At 40.5% G+C, this 18,200-nt stretch overlaps 1 protein-coding gene across 1 annotated transcript in view; it reads right to left on the minus strand.

The window, feature by feature from the left end:
• Positions 1–536: 536 nt before the first annotated feature.
• Positions 537–18,200, minus strand: part of bmp1a (bone morphogenetic protein 1a) — a 38,181-nt gene continuing 20,517 nt past the window's right edge. Inside the window, exons 7-20 of the mRNA XM_032578110.1 lie at positions 13,863–13,987; positions 11,728–11,843; positions 10,969–11,071; positions 10,401–10,517; positions 9,950–10,095; positions 9,663–9,858; positions 9,337–9,462; positions 7,955–8,115; positions 7,095–7,275; positions 6,858–6,983; positions 6,613–6,740; positions 4,960–5,173; positions 4,608–4,858; positions 537–1,961 (exon numbers count right to left, since the gene is read on the minus strand). Coding sequence (XP_032434001.1) covers positions 1,827–1,961; positions 4,608–4,858; positions 4,960–5,173; positions 6,613–6,740; positions 6,858–6,983; positions 7,095–7,275; positions 7,955–8,115; positions 9,337–9,462; positions 9,663–9,858; positions 9,950–10,095; positions 10,401–10,517; positions 10,969–11,071; positions 11,728–11,843; positions 13,863–13,987 — 2,125 coding nt within the window. The 3' untranslated portion in view covers positions 537–1,826. The remainder of the gene's footprint in view (positions 1,962–4,607; positions 4,859–4,959; positions 5,174–6,612; positions 6,741–6,857; positions 6,984–7,094; positions 7,276–7,954; positions 8,116–9,336; positions 9,463–9,662; positions 9,859–9,949; positions 10,096–10,400; positions 10,518–10,968; positions 11,072–11,727; positions 11,844–13,862; positions 13,988–18,200) is intronic.

The following is an 18,200-nucleotide window of genomic DNA, read 5'->3' on the forward strand; positions in this document are numbered from 1 at the left end:
TCTGCATAGAATAGCATGCGATTGAAGTTTCAGGCCGTTGCTATGACTTGTACTGAATTTAGGCAAATTTTGTTGAACTAAGACGTAGGTAAAAAAAATTAAAATTAAAATTGCTGCAGGGAGTTTGTTATAACACAAGATGAAATATTCTGGATAACAAATGGTGGTTTTGAACTTCATTAAAATGCAAGGCAGATACATGATGGTGTCACAGTACTTTTCTAATTTCTGTGAAGTGACACCCTCTATCTAAAAATAGCAAATCCAAGAGATATTAATACTTCAGAGGCGCTGTGTGTGTTTGTTGGGGGTTAAGTTCTCATTTAAGTTTTGTTACCTTCTCACACATCTCTGACTGAATACTTTCACAGCAAGTTGGTTCAATCTTTGTATACTCTAAATTGGTCCAAACTATTCCTGTGGAAAAAAACGCGTCAGACAGAAAACAAAAGAACAGCAGTGCGTTCTTTAAACATGGAGCCGAATGACAGAGAAAGTTAGTGAGCAACAACATAGATTAAACAAACACAAGTGACTATACATTAGACGGCTTTTATAGGATCCTTCCCACCTTTACATTATATGTGTAATAATAAATACCACGGCTCATTTGGTCATCGAGAAATGTTTCATTGTACCAAAGAAAAGGCAAGTTGCTCTCGAGAGAATGTACTTTACATCAGAACTGCAAAACAACAGTTATACTGAAACATAAAGTCATATCTTTATTTCACCCCATGTTACAGGGCACACACAATGTTCAAGTATGCCTGAGGAACTAGATGGAGCAATAAAAAAAACAAAGAAGAGATAAAATGCATTTTAAAATAAGTGAACTGGCATTGCATTTCACAAAGTTTTAGAAGCTCATGATTTTGGAACAATTCACTGTAAAGTGCTAACTGGTTCGAGCTGAAAAAAAGCACATGTTCCCTTAGAAAAAAAAAAATTAAAATCAAACATTACTCTATACATGGAGGTACAGAAATAGCCAGTCATCAGGGAAGTAAGTACCAACCAGAAGACATGGACAACATTTCATTTATTAGTCCTTTAATAAGGTAACTGCTTCCCTAATTTCCTTGTTAATGGTAAGAACAAGAATCTTGTCACTGGCTGCCAGGACAATGCCAAGTACAAATGCTGGTGTTGCTGCTGTACAGCTTTCCTTCACTCCTTGTAATTACATGCAATTGGCTGACATACAGTTTCAAAAAATCTCAAGTGAAGTCCTTTTAATCCTCTTACGGACAGGAATCCATGCACCATAGGCATGAGAGAGTGAGAGTGAGAGGAGAGGAGAGCAATAACCGAAGAGTGCAGGAGATGTTCCCATACTCCTCTTCCTCTCCACCCCCCCACCCCTTCTCCCCCGCCATGTGGTGGGCTGGCCTGACAAAAGCAGAGATCTGTCCAGCTGATGCCTGCCTTCCTACAGGTCCTGAGAATCCACTGTTTTCCTTTTTGCCTCCGAGTAGGAGGCATATTAAAAAAAAAGAATTAAAAAAAAACAAAAACATTTTTTTTGGAGGGGAGTGGGTCAATACATGTTCCCCTACTGTCTGCCTAAAGTAGCTGTTCGTCCTCTCACCCCAACCCTAACCCTACAAAGGTAAAAACAAGGTGCAGAATGGCTTTACTCCTCACAGTCTGTGGGGGGAGCTAGAGCCCCTGGGTGTCGAGGTGCGGTTGGTGGTCTTGCGGCTGTTCTGTCGAGTCTGATTCGTCTTGGTGGCCGAAGGTTTCCGAGCGACAGGCTGGCGCCTCCCCCGGGGGCCCTTCCTTTTGCCCCTTTGCCCTGCACGGCCCCTTCCGGCCCCCGCTGGTCACTTGCGTGAGTGCAGTGTGTCCTGGAACTTGGTGCTGGTGTAGCGGACATGAAAACCTTTCTTGTTGATTGTGTCGTCAGAGTGGAACTTGATGACAATGGAGTCGCCGGCCGAGTAGATCTCCTCTGGGGGCTGCCAGGAAGGAGGAAACAACAGAGTCACAGGTGGCTTTCTGCTAGTTTGCTCCAATTAAAACTCAAGACTTCTGTCACACTGGAGCTGAGGTCAAATGGACGCCTGGATATTCTGTCTGAACACAGTTCCCCAGGCTGCAACCACAACTTTTAGGCTATGTGATGGACCAACACAAATAAGTGCACAATTGTGAATTGAAATACTTGGTTTTCAAAGTGTTGACAAAAAACGAGAAATATGGGATGCATACAAATTGCCTTTACAAGTCACCTAATAAATACTTAAAATTTAATAAATCAACTCCATCTGTGGATGATTTTATCTCTGAAGGTCTGTTTAATCCAACCAGGCTGATCAGTGTTGATGGCAAAATAGACTGGGCTCAATATAGTGAATTACTGGAAGAAAACCTGTAGAAGCACCAAAAGACTTGAGCCTGAAGTAAAGGTTCACATTCAAGCAGGACAACTTTCTGAACATACAGCTGCAGTGACAGTGGAATGGCTTAGATGAACGCATGTTCATGTGTAAGAATGGCCCGGTCAGAGGTCCGATCTAAATCCAATTGAGGATCTGTGGAAAGTCTTGAAAACCGATGTTCCCAGATGATCTGCATCAGTTATTTAGCAAAGAAGAACGGGCCAAAGTCTCAGTCTCTCGGTGGTAGAGATGGTAGAGATATACCGCAAAACAGTTACAGCTGAAATCACAGCAAAAGGCGGATCTACAAAGCACCGACTCAGTGGACTGAATACATATGGACACCATACTGTTCAGATATTTTACTTTTACTTTTCAAAACCTTGTATCCTTTTCCTTCCACTTCACAATTCCTTTCTATTTTGTGTTGATCCAGAACATAAAATCCCAATAAAGCAGACTGAAGTCTCTGATTGTAAGGGGACAAAGTGTAAGAATTTCAAGGACTATAAACCTTTCTCCATTGAACTGTAATAACTCCTGAGTCAGATATTGATTATATCCAGGTGCACAGCTCTGCAAAACTGTAAGCCAAACTATGCAACACACACACACACACACATCACTTCATATGTTTCAACACTTTTTTGCAGGATTACGTCTGCCAAATAGTTCCTAGATGAGCAGAAAGACAATTAACTGCTTTATGTGAGCACAAAAATATTCAGAGTGAATTTTATCTAAAAAAAAATGTTTAATTATAATTAAAAGCAAACATCACTTTGAAAAATAATTAGGTCTGTCGAGCGCTGCAACACCAGAGCAGCAGAAGCTTCTGCAGACAGATGTAAGAACACCAGGCTGCGATTAAAGCTGCCAATCAACATGAATAACGCTTTGTATCTACAATGGTCCATAACGCCCAGGAAAGAAGTTTGAGGGACAAAAGAAAAGAGAAATTTGATTGAGGACCCAGAAACTTTGTTAAATTACTGAGAAAGGCCTTTGGCTAAAAGAATGCCTCCTGTAATCATAATGAGTTTTCACCGTACTCCTGACGGAATGGTGTCATTTCATTTCTACTTGTTTTATAAAAGGAAACTTGATTGAGAATCTGTTCCCCAGTGTACTGATGGAGTGATGCCCCCCTCAGAGGATTATTCATAGGAACAAGCCTGAGTAAGAGGCCAGCTTTTATTGTAAAAGCATGTAAATTAAATCAAGCTGTTCTTTGGGACGAGGAAATTTGTGTTTCTTTTCCCTACTGGTTTCATTGCTCCAGTCTCCAGCTGCGATATCTGCTTTAGCTTATTGTTTTGTATTTACAGTCCTGCACCAGAGACCATGATGCTCTGTCAACACCAGAGGAGTTGGTGCTTGTGGCGACAGACAGTGCCTTGCAAAAGCATTTAAACCCCCTGAACCTTTTCGGTCTTGTCACATTGTGACATTGATGCATTTCTTTTTTGATTCAGTGTGAAAGAACAATGCAAAGTAGCACATAAAAGTCAAGTGGAAGGAAAAGTATGCAAAGTTTTTATGATCTTTTACAAAAGAAAACCTGAAATGTGTGTCATGGCTTTGTATTAGGCCCCCTTTAATTTGATACCATAAAATAAGATCCAGTGCAGCCAGCTAGCTTCAGAAGTCTCCTAATTAGTGAACCAAATTCACATTTATGTAATTTAATCTCAGTATACCTCTTAAAGCCTGGAATAACCCTAAAATACAGCTGGATCTACAATGGAAGGGTTTAGATCATAGTTTACTGAGGTGTTAGAATGGCCTAGTTAAAGCCCAGGCTGAGAGAGTCTGCGGCAAGATTTTAAAAAATGTAATTCGCTATGATATTGACTGAGCTTTGTCTGTTTTATAAAAAAAGACTGGTAAAAAAGATACTGTTACTAGATGTGACTTGTGAAACAGCTGGTAGAGACATTCCCCAAACGACTCGCTGCCTTAATTACAAAAGAAAGTGGCTGAATACAAAATGTGCTACGCACTTTTCAGATTTTTAACTGTGAAAGATTATGTAAACTCTGCATTATTTTTCTTTGGCTTCACAGATATGCACTCCTACTTGTTGGTCTATCACGATATTAAGATTCAAGTTTGTAATTGTAAATTGACAAAAGTATATTAGTACCTTGTAAAATTGCATATGTATTATACTGATTAGTCAAACTGTTTATTGAATACTGGGTGATAGTGAGCTGTTTTTACCCCTGAGCCGCAGTAGCGTCCGAGTCGAGGAGACTTGATGTCCGCTCCATCAAAGAGCTCCATGTAGTCGTAGCCGCAGTCGGCCTCCTCCTCTATCTCAAAAGTCTGGAAGATGAGCTCTACACCATATCCCTTCTCTGCTGAAATCACCCACTGACAGTCGGAGGCTCCGGGATAGTTATTGTCTCCAAACTGGGCATGGGAAAACAGGTCTTTGGTTTTAACTTCAGCCTTTAGACGACCTCCACACTCTGGACAGAAAGGTGGAGAGAGGTTAAAGGTTAAATCAAACAAAAAGAGAGAAGATCTGTTGATGTATACACAACTAAGGTTTCCTCAGCTTTACATTTACCTGCAGTATGAGACGCCTCAAAGCCTTTTTTCTGCACCGAGTTATCAGAGAAGAAACGGATGAACAGCTTGTTGCCACTTGAGATGATGGGAGGGGGTTTCTTGGAGCCACAGAAGCGACCTAAAGAGGAGGCTTTTGCGTCTCGCCCGTCGTAGATCTCGATGTGGTCATACGCACATTCTAGGTGAGCCTCCATGTCGATCTCATTAAAGGCCTGTTACAAAACACAACAAGTGAGATTAGATCAAATGGATGGGGAGTAGAACTTACAATGATTATGTAAATAACATAGCATTGACAATGTCAAGATCTCCCCCCGCTGCTGACATTTTTTCCCAATTTTTTAAACCTTCCAGATTTGACAATTTTCAACAGTTATAATCTGGATAGTAGCTAGAACTTCCATGATGTTAAAGTTTTAAAATATTATTTTTTTCCAAACATTTTTCCAATAGAAATAAACGGGGAAAGATTTTAAATCACATTAAATAAATTCTTCGATGTCATCTGGCCCGTAGTCTGGATGACAATTTCCTGCTTCTATGTTGTCTGCTAATTGGAAAATCTCTCCAATGATCTCACAGAGAAGCTCATGAAAATCCTTCATTAAAGCACTGCCATGATTTTCAAAGAATGAAGCTAATCTAGAGTTCAACAGATCAGTGTTAGAGCTGCCCCTCAACTCTAACGAGCGAGTTTGGTAATTAACATTATTTTATGGCTGCAGGAATAGGAACCATTAAATAATTAAACACACGTTTAATTAATTATCTGCATTAGCTATTATAAGTTTGCATTTTAATGATTTAATGACATATTTAATAATTAAATTTCCATTACGTACATTATTTGAACATTAAAATAAATGCTTATTTAATTCGGGTACATTAAATTAATGACAATGATATTTATTTCATCCTGTCCCTTTTGACCCTCGAGTTAGCTAAAATGAGCAAATGGCTAAAGCTAGCAGATAGGATGTGTTTTGCACAACAGCTAGTGTTAGCTAATCTCATCTAACATGTCGATCTTATATTAATGTTGCTAATAGGTTAATGCTAGCGCAATAATGCTATGTTTTCAATTATTTCAAAGACTTCAGAGATTTCAAAATTGTGAACTTATTTTCTTTTACATATTTCTTCAAAAACGTTTTCTTTTACAAAAATTTCAGCAAATGTGTACCGTCTACCATCAGTTCAACTTCGTCGACAGAAAAGCTTTTGGCTTACATTCACACAGCATTTATGAAATAAGTTGTTTTTTTCCCCCCAGGTTTTACATTACTGTAGTGGGAATGTCATGTTCTCTGCCAAAACAAAAACTGGTATCAACTTTGACTTGATTTTTATTTTGTTTCTTGTGTTTTTAGGAAAATTATACATTAATTGCATTTTTAATATATTAAGAAACATTTTGAACTGTATGCTCAGTATGTGCGGCACAAGAAAAAACAAAAATGTAGAAAATGTCAGAAGGGGGAGCCACACATCACCAGTAGAAATACCAGAACAGATTCTAACAGGAGCACAGTAAACACAGATGTCCTTGGTTATATTAAGCAGCTCGATTACACACACAAGTAGTGCACAAATAAACACACAAACAATGACCGATGGAATTAGGCTGAGAGCAGGAGGAAGCGGCTCATACTATTTTGATGCGGTGGCCTGGAGTGGTGGTGAGTGCCCAGGTGCACGCTTTCTTGCTGGGGTATTTATCTGGCCAGTTAGGGCTGGTAATAACACCGCTAACACTATTCACAGTGTGGTCACAACCGGCTGTTAAAAAAAAGAAAAAAAGAAGTGAGAATTCATGTGATTATGCTTTTAATACAAGACAATGTGTATGCTCTCTGAGCCACAAAATACAGGAGGCAATAGTCTGAGGTGGAATACCTTCTTTGCAGTCGTGTTTGTTCTCGTGCAGCACAAAGCCGCTCCTACACTGACAGCTGTAGCTTCCAAAGGTGTTGACACACTCATGCTGGCAGCCGCCATTCTCCTTAGAGCACTCATCTTTGTCTGCAGCAAATGAAAAAAAAAACCGGCACACTTGAACTCTTTTTGCTGAATACCAGCAGATCACAATTACCAATGGCAGATACAAAACAGATGCATTTTGAGAGGACTTACCTGAAAAAAATTGGGCTTTGAAGCCCTTTTTGGAGACTGTGTTGTCTGATTTGAACTCTATGCGCATGTTATTGTACTGAGAGGTTATAGCTTCTGGTTTTTCTGCTCCACAGAACTTCCCGTGCAGCCTAGAGTCTGCTGAGAGCCCGCTGCGTACCTCTACGTAGTCGTACTTACAAACCTGAGCAGAGAAACAAAGCATACAATAAGCTACGGCAAGGTTTGATTGGTTTCAATAGAGGTTGTGCTCAAGACAACAGCAGTCCAACATCATCGATCATTGTTTTTGATAGAAAGCATATTTCTACCTGGCAAATAAATTAGTAGTAGGTGTAGTGGAGGAAGAAAAAACCAATAAAGAATGCTATGAAGAAACCAAGAAATGAGGAGGAATTCTTCAATGTTGTGCAATGGTTTGGGCTGGAATACCCGATCAGAGGTGCCAGAAATTAGTCACCAATTCTACGCAGATGTAAATATTGGTTCAGGAATTCACTGTGAATTTTTTAAAAATTTATACAGTAAAATGCAGATATTGCTACATTTTTGAACAGCCTATGATTCCTTTGTCCTTACCTTCACTAGCAACATAATAATTTAGATTTTCTTTTGTTTACGTCTTGATTGGAAAAAGAACAGGCCGTGTTCTCAATCCCTTTTTGCGTATTGAACTGAAAGCTATTGTATGGATTTTGAACTTTACCCACAAATGTAAACACATTGCTGTTATTTTGAGCAGAACTGCATAAAATAACAGGCAGAAGAAGAGGAAGATTATCTGCCGTAATGTTAGAGCGGACAGATGACCGAGCACAGAACAAACCCGCCCCGTATCCACTGATAAAAACCCCAGTTCTCACGTCATTGCCCTCAGTCTCGAAGACGTCAAAGAGCAGAGTGATGCGGTACTGCGTGGGGGCGACCAGCTGCCAGATGCAGTTCTTGTTGGGAGGGTACTCTCTGGGCCACCCTGGGCTGGTGATTGAGCCGTTCAGCTTGGTAATGAAGCCACCGCAGGCAGCTGGACACAACACAACATGGGAGGAGGCACAGACAAACTGTAAGACTCAGAAACAGTTGCGTAGAAGAAAGAAAAAAAAATATTTCAACTTGTCCCCTGAAATATATTTTCAGCATTTCGAAAGAAGAAAAACTCCAAAACTTTACGATCTTCCTATAAAGATCCTAGCAGCTTTCTGTCAGCTCCATGACGCACAATGTTAAAAACTGTGGCACAGAAGCCCTCACCTGACAATTCCTGGCAGAAATTAATGTGCAGTGTTGATCCTTAGCAACTGCAGCAAAGGCTGTGTTGACACATGGAGTTATTAGATGTGGGAAACGTTAGAGTCATAAAAGCAACACTACGAAGCTATTTTTACCAGCCTATGTAGACACTAGATTCTGACTCACTTTAGGTTTTCAATTCATATAAGAAAAAGACTAAATATAAAACATTATTTCATGAGGTAGTGAGCAGTATTTCTACTGCTAACATATTTGTCTACTGAAGTAGTTAATGGGGATTTAGCAATGCATTTAAAATGCATCAACACTGAAAGTATTAATACTGAAACATTTTTCAAAGTTCAATAGATTTTACAGTAAATGTATGTGATAAACAAACACAAATAGCTCATGTTTGTGAAGCAGAAATGTAACTGAAACCAGATGCAGTTTTGCAGTTCTGACTCAAGGCCTAAATATAAATGCTTGACTTTTTACCTGTAATACATTCTGAAAACATTGCTTCATTTTGCACTACTTGTGAATAATTGTTGGTCTATCAGAAAAAATCCCATTATATATGTCGAAGGGTGCGATTATAATATGGGGAAAAGGGGTATGAATATTTTATCGAGGCACAGTTTATTAGTACCACAGAGAATACCATGGATGTCCACATTTTATCTCTGCCTCTTATTTAAACATCCAAGATGGAGTGACACCTGTCTTCCTCCAGGGGCAGGAATGAAATAAGTGCTTAGACGGCGCTTCTTGCAAACTAGCATTTAGCTCCAAAAGACAACCTATAATTTAAGACAGAAATAAAGCTTGAGTTGTTCTGACACAAATCCCTAAAATCGCAGCGCCCCCACCGACGCAGTCCACTCTGCTGGGATCTTTTTAGGTGTTTACGAATGACTGTAGTTATTGCATTTGGGTAGCTAAGTGTGTGAAGAGCTTTAGGATGTAAATGACATGGTGAGCGGGGCTGCTGGCTGTCCTCCCCTGTACTTACCCTCACAGCTGCGCTTGTCAGCCGCCAGCTCATAGCCCGGGTCACAGGCACACTTGTAGCTGCCCAGCGTGTTGACACAGCGTTGCTCACAGCGACCGTTGTCCGGTTTGGAGCACTCATCCGTCTCTGGAAACACAAAGACATGTTAGCGACCTTTAGGCTGGGGCCCCATCGGTTCAGCGGAGAAATCGTCCAAAACAACACGAGTCGGTCAAAGCTGGTCACACGGAGCAAGCAGGACACATATGAGCGATGAACGATTCCTGGAATATGTTGGGTTTTTTTTCCTGGAACAGATAGGATATAGGCCCTCTCTGACCCTTTACCTTTGAAGAAATTGGCAGCGAAGCCTGCTTTGTTGACGGAGCCATCTGAAACAAATTTCATCCACAGATGGTTGGAGCTTGTTTTAATGTCATCTGGCTTGTCGTATCCACAGAAGCGGCCCAGCAAGGGACTGGTTTCAGAGAGCCCGTCACGCACCTCTAAGTAGTCATAAGCACAGCTGTCATGTCTTTCAATCTACAGATAGAAGCGGAGTTTGGAGTTAAGGAAAGGGCAGATTACAGGTAAAATAATACTCAAGTAAAATGAAGAAAACAGGAGAGCATACCTCAAACGACTGGAAGGTTAGACCTACGTGGAAGCCCTGAGCAACAGAAATCTTCCATATGCACACTTTGTTGGGCCGGTAGTCGTCAGGGTAGTTCGGGGACTGAATCTGACCGTTGTCCCTCTTCACTTCACCACCACAGATGGCTGCACAAAAAAACATTAAAAAAAAGGTATCTTAACAGCAGTATGGTTTAAAAAGGCAGCAGAAAGTTAAGAGTCCTTATTGAAGATCAATTTGCAGTAAAAGAAAAATAAACACACATGCAAAATGTGGAAATAGTGAAGCTGAATGTGAAGCCAAAATCTGATCAGTGCAATATAATGTTCTTGACACATCAGCGTCAGAGAGGCCAGAGGAAGGTGGAGAACGTTGCTGCAGCAGCTTTCGGCCACATTTTTAAAACGTGGAACATCCGACAACCAGGCACAGGAAAATAATGGTTGCTAACCCTCGTAGACGGCGGAGAAGCCTTTCCCGACCCAGTTGCTGCTGCTGCGGAACTCGATCCACAGTCGGCTGTCGGTGGAGATGATCGGCTCGGGCAGCTTGTCGCCACAGAATCGACCTGGGTAAAAGTTTAATGCGCAAAAATTTTGCTGGACATTAGACTGTCAGGAATCATATAAGTTTTACTCAATTAATTTAATTAAAGAAATCTGTTATGTTGATGAAACTGTAATCTATTGACTTGTGTTTTTATGGCAGTTTTGGTTTGTTGTATCTCTGAAACTGGAGATGCATCAATCAGAGTCGTTTTTCCTAATATGGTCAATGCCTATTTTATGTTTTCTTTGAGGTCTGATCTCCCAAACCAATCTTTATTGATTGCCTCAACACAAATAATGCCAAGTCTGACAGCAGCTGCAATTGCACAAAAAGCAGTTTCCAAGTTGTTAAAAGCTAACTCTGAAACAGAAGAATTTCTTGTTTTCTATTGATAAGTGTCTTTTGGATTGAATTTTGGACTGCTGGTCAACAATGTCTTCCAAGTTTCATAATCTACAAACAGAACTGACCTTTGAGAGGTGCCTTCCTCCAGTATCCATCGCGAATCTCCACATGGTCGTACCAACATAGGTGACTCCTGTACAGATCCATGGAGGTGAAGTTCAAGATGATCTTCAAAACATAGAAAGCACAGTTACTAATGTGGATTGGATTTGACTGGACCATTCTAAAGCACAAACGTGCTTTGATCTAAATTATTCTGCTAAATCTTTAAAAGCAAACCTTTCCAAACCTAAAATGTGAACTAATAATAATATTTGTAAGTACTATTACTACTTACAAATACTAATTATTTTCCTAAGAAAATAATTAGGAAAGCAATTCATTAATGACTTTTTCCTTTGCCATCATGCACTACTTTGTGCATAATTTCATATATACATAAAACACATAACAAAATGTGTAAAACTTTCAGAGGCATGAGTATTTTCCTCAATCCTTGTAAATTGTTGATACCCTGAAGTTTGACTCCTATGGTGGAGTATTAGGGCCAGACTAAGATAGTTTTTTTTTTTTTTCCAAGTTATCAAAATAGTCCTGATATTATGACAAAGTCACAATACCACCAGAAGAAAGTCATAATACTAGAAAAAAGTTATTTTAATGAAGGTAAAGCTTCAATATTTATCAGCACTTGGCGTGACCAACTTGTCTAGTGTGTGGCTCTTTCTTCAAAACAGACAGTTGTTCGTACAATATTGCCACGGTGAGCCAAGTCCAACTTAAACACCTCACAGTTGTTGGGGGTGCTGTCTGTATGCTGATACCTTTTCCCCCGGTGTGACTGATATTCTCCAGATGCAGTGCATGTAGGCCGAGTATCCGTTAGGGAAGCCAGGGGAGGAGAAGTTCCCGCTGCTGTCCTGCAGACTGTCCCCGCATTCTGTGCAAAGACACACAGAAAGAGCTGAAGGTCAAGGCCAGCCGACAACCCGACTGCAAACTGGCTGTTCCGAGGTGACCCCGTCCTTCCGCAAACACACACACTAAAACTTTTCTTCAGAGACAGATGCTGGATTAGATCACTGGATGTGACACAAAGAGCATTGCTTTAATGTTTATAGGCACATCTGCTGATGATATTATCCTCATCCTCGCTCCCCCCATCCCCCCCCAATCCACTCCAGATGATGATTACACAAAATTGAAGAGTGTGTGTAAAACACTGTTTATGAGCATCTTCTGAAAATAAACCTGCTGCTCTATAAATAACACAGTCCCCTGGGGGAGGTGATGCATTATGTACATGTTGCCAGTGGCAAAAAAAAGACAAGAAAACAAAATAAAATAATAAAAAGAAACAGCCTTTAGTTTGACTGGAAACATAAGCATTCGAGTGGGCATGGTTTTATTCCAAGCATCGTCCACAGACCCACAGAGAATCTTGCCAAGTCGAGGAAAAATGTGTTTATTTAAGTCACAAAGAAACACACGAGTAGTTGGCTGTCTTCAGCTGTCCATCTCAACAAGCGTTAATGAATTCACAGCTAACTCCGTCTTATTTTACCTTAATACCAGCTAGGAAAACATCTTTTCCTCTTGGGCACTGTGTGTAAGCTATAAAGCTACCAGCTGAGCTTCCAGCAGAGTGTGATCATGCTTGGCAGAGGTCTGCCAGTATTAAACCAATAACCAGGGATGACAAAAACTCTGAGGAATGCTTCGTGAATGGGAGATGTGGGTCTCTTTACGAATTTTTTTCCCTAACAACACGTGGAGAGACTCAATCACTACCTTATCCTCCTCGATGTGCGCCACATCATTCACTCATCCTCAGGAGGCTGAGTCAGTCGGGAGTAATAGGGCTAAACGCTTGCTCTAAAACTTCCCCTTTGTCCTGGTAAGTATCAGATGAGCTGGTCCATCTGTGGCAACCCAGCTCCAGGTTTATTTGTTGTGATTTAAGGAAAGATTGAACACATACAAAAAAACGTTTTTTTCCATGTCTTGTGGGAAAATGTAACTGGAATATCTTAAGGCTTTTAAAGGTCATTGTCATAAAGTAATTCATGAATTACATGAATGATGGGTGTCCATTCAGCAGATCCTCCTACCTGAGCTGAGGATCTCTGCAGCTCCTCCACAATAACTTGGCTGCTAATTAATGCTCTCTGTGACCATTTTGACAGTTTATTCGGACAATCATGTCTTTGTACGTTTATTTGGGATATTGTTTAATAATCTAACCTTTGACAGAACACCAGAAAGTACACTGAGAATAACTGGAGTTAAGTTCGATTCCAGCAAATGGTTGCAAGTGAATCTATTTAAGGGTATCAGAGTAAAGAGGGTAAATTCATGCCACGTTTTCAGATTTTCATTTGTAAAATTAAATTCATTATTTAAGTCAACATTTTACTTCAAATACACAATTATAGGGCTAAGTGTCTATTACATAAACCCCAATAAGGAGCAAGGAAGTCTAAGGTTGTAAAGTTAAAGTGAGTGAGTATGTTTGCCAGGCTGTGTACATCAGTTAAAGGCGTAAAATCTCTTTAACTCAGCAGTATTGAACTCCCTCTTTCTCATCTCTGGAGGTACAAACATGTTGTTTGGCCAGGGGAAAAAGGGCAGGCTTAGTGAGCAGCTGCACTTTATACACTGTACAAACAGTGATTTACAGACAAGTTTCTGTCTCCAAAAAAGAAGACAAAGCTGTTCTTTTTCATCTGTTTCAGGGAGAGTTTTAACCTCCCCCTCTTCTCATGGTTGTGTTTACACTCCTTCCATCCTGGGACACTTATACAGTGTAGCCAAGGAGACACATCCTTTAACAGTAGATGTGCACAGAGTTAGCAGCATCAAGGGAAAGCTAGGGAAAGTCGCTCTCAGGTTATAAGGTGTAAGCATGCAAAATAAAATAAAGGCACACAGGAGGCAGGATCTGTTATTTTGACCTTACTCGAGCATTTGTAGAGTTTGCGTGCCTGTGCAATATCGCCCTTGCTAAGTCGGGTTCTCTGGCCGATGGGTGGTCGCACTCCGTTCACATCGTAGCGTGGCAGGATGGTGTCCAGGAAGATGCCTCTGTTGTTTGGGGAAAAACAGAATGATGCAAAGAGATGCTTTTAACTTCACTCCAGCATAAATGCACGAAACAAAAACACTAGCACTCAAGATAGCATGATTTATCTATAAAAATCATAACAATTATATTAATAATAATAATAGTCAAATTAAAGGTGCCATTCAAAACTCATAAATTAAAAAAATTTAAATCACAGAATGCAGAAAATGGCTACAAAAAGGCACTAAAAATGTAGAAGCTATACAGTACTTAATCTGGAATGTACAGTAAGTAGAGCATGTTTAAGATTAGCATAATTTTTACCATTATTATAAGCAAATGAGCATAACTCACTAACAATAACGATGTAAACAGGTAGAGCTGGGGATCCCCAGCATGAAAAAGAAAAAGAAGGTGAAGGGGCCTTAAGACACAGATCTGGAGGACACCATTGACAGCTGGTGAAGAAAAAAATTAAACCAGGCTTGTAAAGAATCAATCACACTTCATACATTGTGCAAATTATGAATTTTGCATATGAAAAATATGGCTCTCAGACAAGATTCACATGTTGGTATTCCATCTGCGTTATCATTTTAGAGCTAAAAAACACTTTATGCTTCTATAAAATATCCAATATTGTTTTACAAAAGCTTTCTGATATAAATCTACCAAAGTCAATCTGTTTCCAGGCAAAGAGCATAAATGTCTGTATGAGCCTGGCAGTAGTTCAAAGGACTCATAGTAGCAAAACCACCGGTGGACGACTGCGCTCATCAACGCTCGTCTGGACAAAAAGGTGTTACTAATACAGGCCCAGCTGCCACCAGCAACTAGTCTCTACTGTCATCCCACTTTTCAGCATCACCTCATCTCTTATTTTCAGTAAAGGTTAAAGTGAAAAAGTTTAATGTGTGCACAAGTGTAATCTGGACATTCACAGAGTTTTTTTATTATCATTATTAAATGTCTGATTCATGTGTTTTTCTGATCTACAAAATTTTGCTGGAAGACAAAGCAGGGTTTCTTGGAGTTTTCAAACTTTCCTACTTTTTCAGACGTATCAGTCAATTTCTGAGTATTTGAATTTCAGCCATAGAGACAAAATTTCACATTATTTCGCAGTGGTAAGGCTGCAAGTATGGAAAGTACAAAAGATCACAGACCATAAGGAAAGACTAATGAATGAACTGATGGCTGAAGAGATGGAAGAATTGATGGATGGATGGACAAAAAGAATGATACAAAATTCCATGTGCATCTTTTTAAATGAATTTTCTTTATCTAGTTTATAACAGACTAGTTGGAGCAGCTTTGTGTATACAAACATCTATCTCGTGGCGAATGACAGAGGGAGTAAAGACTGGAATAGAAATATTTTCTGGTACTCTTACTCTTTTCCACACTTATCAAGAGTAGAAGAGGGATTAAGCTGTTTGTCACAGAGATTAAAAAAAAGACCTAGATTGTTCCAAATGCACGTCTGGGCCTACACCAAGAACTTCTTCAGTTACTGAATGACCGTACAGAACAACATGAGCTTTGGGCACAATTCACCGTCTTCCTTAAAATGCAGACCATAAAACTGATCTATTTGGGTGTCTGTTAGCTTAAAAAATGTATACTAGTACAGTTTGTGCGGAAAATAAACACTCTTAGATTCAATTGCTGTAACTTGACAGTTTGATAGTTTATCATCTTAATTTTTCCAAGTTTTGGCCAGGAGAGGCTTGGCTCGCAGACCGTTCCCATGGCGACATGCCTACCAACGCCAGGCATGTGCAAACAGAGCAGCCTGAGCGAACACTTTGGACTCTGCCTGCCTGACTGTCTGTGAGCCTCCAGAAGCCTGTTAGCTGGCTACTGATAAAAAAAAAAAAGAGAAAGAGGACGCCACTCAACCAGTGTCAGAACAAATAATGGGAGCACTGGCTGATCTCTATTTGAGTTGGCACTGGTCCATCCTCCTGTCCTGGAAAAAAAATATCGGATGGGGGAGCACAGGGGCGATGGGTCGGAGACTAGAGGGTAGACAAAACGCGTGAGATCAGCCCTGATCGTCCCCAGGAGACAAGGCAAAACATCAAGACGAGCCATGAAATCTTCCGAACAACACCCGCAGGCAGAAACTCCGGCTTCCCACGGTGATTTACTGTAAAACACCGTGCAAACACGCCGGCTAACAATAAGGCAGCACAGAATGACACTGGCACAGGTAAATCAGCCAATCAACACTTAAGAAAAAGTGCCTGGAATGACTTGAGAAAAGCTAACAGGAGCCTCTTCTCTGCTATTACAGCGGTGTGAAACATTCCCTAACAGAAGCAACCATTCTCCGATTCCTAAGCACTCTTATTGATCGGCACGGCCCCATGAATTAGAACAGGAACGAAGTTACACTGGAAACGGAGCAGGGGTGGATTACCTCACAAAAGCAACTGATTGGCTCTGTTTAGTAGAAAGCTGGAGGGTATTCTGCAAATCTGAAAGATTAAGAGGTTAAATCCAGATCTTGACCCACGAGTGACAACAGCTTATAGTGCAGAGAGTGAATCAAATCTTTCACCAAATACCACCTGTTACAAAAGTTGCTATAAAATTGAGCGGTTTTCCCCTATTTTACTACCAAGCATTCAAATTAACAACAAAAAAAAATACAATTTCTCAAAACAATATTCATATTTCACTTCTAATCTGCATGAACTACATACTTAACCTGAATGTTGAGGCACGGGGGCCAGACAGGAATTTCTATACGTTGGCCTACATCCAGCCTCAGCGGCTGTTTAGACAAAGATTCCCTCTCTGCTTCCCAGAATCCATTTGCCACAAGAGCACAGCAGTAGATGTGGGAAGAGGCCACAACAGCGAAAGGGTAAACCCAGAGAGGCTATAATGTGGAATATATGTACAGCTGACAGCGAGGGCCAAGTAGGTACAGCCAACAGCTGCTTCTTATATCAGACGGAGGAAGCACTGATCATCGTCCGGGCTGCGTCTTGTTGCTTTGCTGTCGTTCTTGCTTGAAATTTCGAGATCAGATTAGAAATGTTATGATGATCAGAGATGCTGGCACTTTTCTGAAATCGCCGGTGTTTACTGAAGAAGCACAGTTTAAGCCCCAGACCTTCATTTGAAGTTAAAATATCACAGCTTGTACATGGCAATGCTGCAAGAAGTCGTTCCGCAAAGGGTGTGTTTATAATTACATTAATGAATCAGCGGTTGAGCGAGAGCCAGTCTCTTTACAGAGGTCCGGTTTGGCTTTGCCGTCACCCAGCTGGTAAGTTAAGATGTGTGAAAAGCCTTAAAATAAATTAATCTTTTATGGCGGCAGCTTAACCTCTTGATGAAAAACTTTTAGGAAAAACTTAACTTTTAATTTGAAACCTTTAGGAAGTGAGGAGGGGAGGAGAGGAATCATGAGTAAGGAATGATTTATTTTATTAAAATAAGCTATTTAACACTTCATAGCACCCTTTATTGAATATTTTGTCCACTCTCTTTTTGGAGAGGACTTGGATTTCTATAAATTTCAAAAGGTTGTGGCAGGCAGACAAAGATAGATCAGCAATCTCTCTCTCTCTCTCTCCCCCTCTCTCTCTCTCTGTGTCTCTCTCTCTCTCTCTGTATTTGTCTGGCAAACCATGTTTGCGCTAATTTCTGTGTTTGTTTTGGGTAATTATTTTTGCTGAAAGACCAAATGCTGAACCAGTTCCAGTTTTTCTTGGGCAGAGCCACCAGAAAGGAATTGCGTGCCAAAGGGTTCATGGTGCTAAATACCATAACAGGGATGCCATTAACAACGGAGGTGAAAGACACCCACAGCATCAGAAATCCTCTACCGTACTTAATAATGGACATGAGGGACTTGCCCACATATTTATCCATTACTTCCTATAAACAAACCAAGAGTGTTTCTAAGAAGTAAGGAGGTAATTCAGACCTCTGATTCATCCGTGTTGCAACAGGAACAAATCTGCACCAGGGAACTAGTGCACCATCGGTCTGGTGGTTGTAATGGAGATTGGGTGAACCAAGGTGCCTCTCTTTGCTGTAGTTCTCCAACCACCAATCTTTGTAGATTTGCTTTCCTCCCTTTACCATCCTTCTGACTGTCTGTGGTGGCAGGATAAACATGGCTCCTTGTCTGTTCCTGTCTGTCACGGCTCTAGTTGTTTCAGTCTTTTTAATTATTGCTCTGGTTGTATATATGAACAAGTTTAGGAGGGT

Source organism: Xiphophorus hellerii, chromosome 12 (assembly GCF_003331165.1).
Source record: "Xiphophorus hellerii strain 12219 chromosome 12, Xiphophorus_hellerii-4.1, whole genome shotgun sequence".
Taxonomy (NCBI): Eukaryota; Metazoa; Chordata; class Actinopteri; order Cyprinodontiformes; family Poeciliidae; genus Xiphophorus; species Xiphophorus hellerii.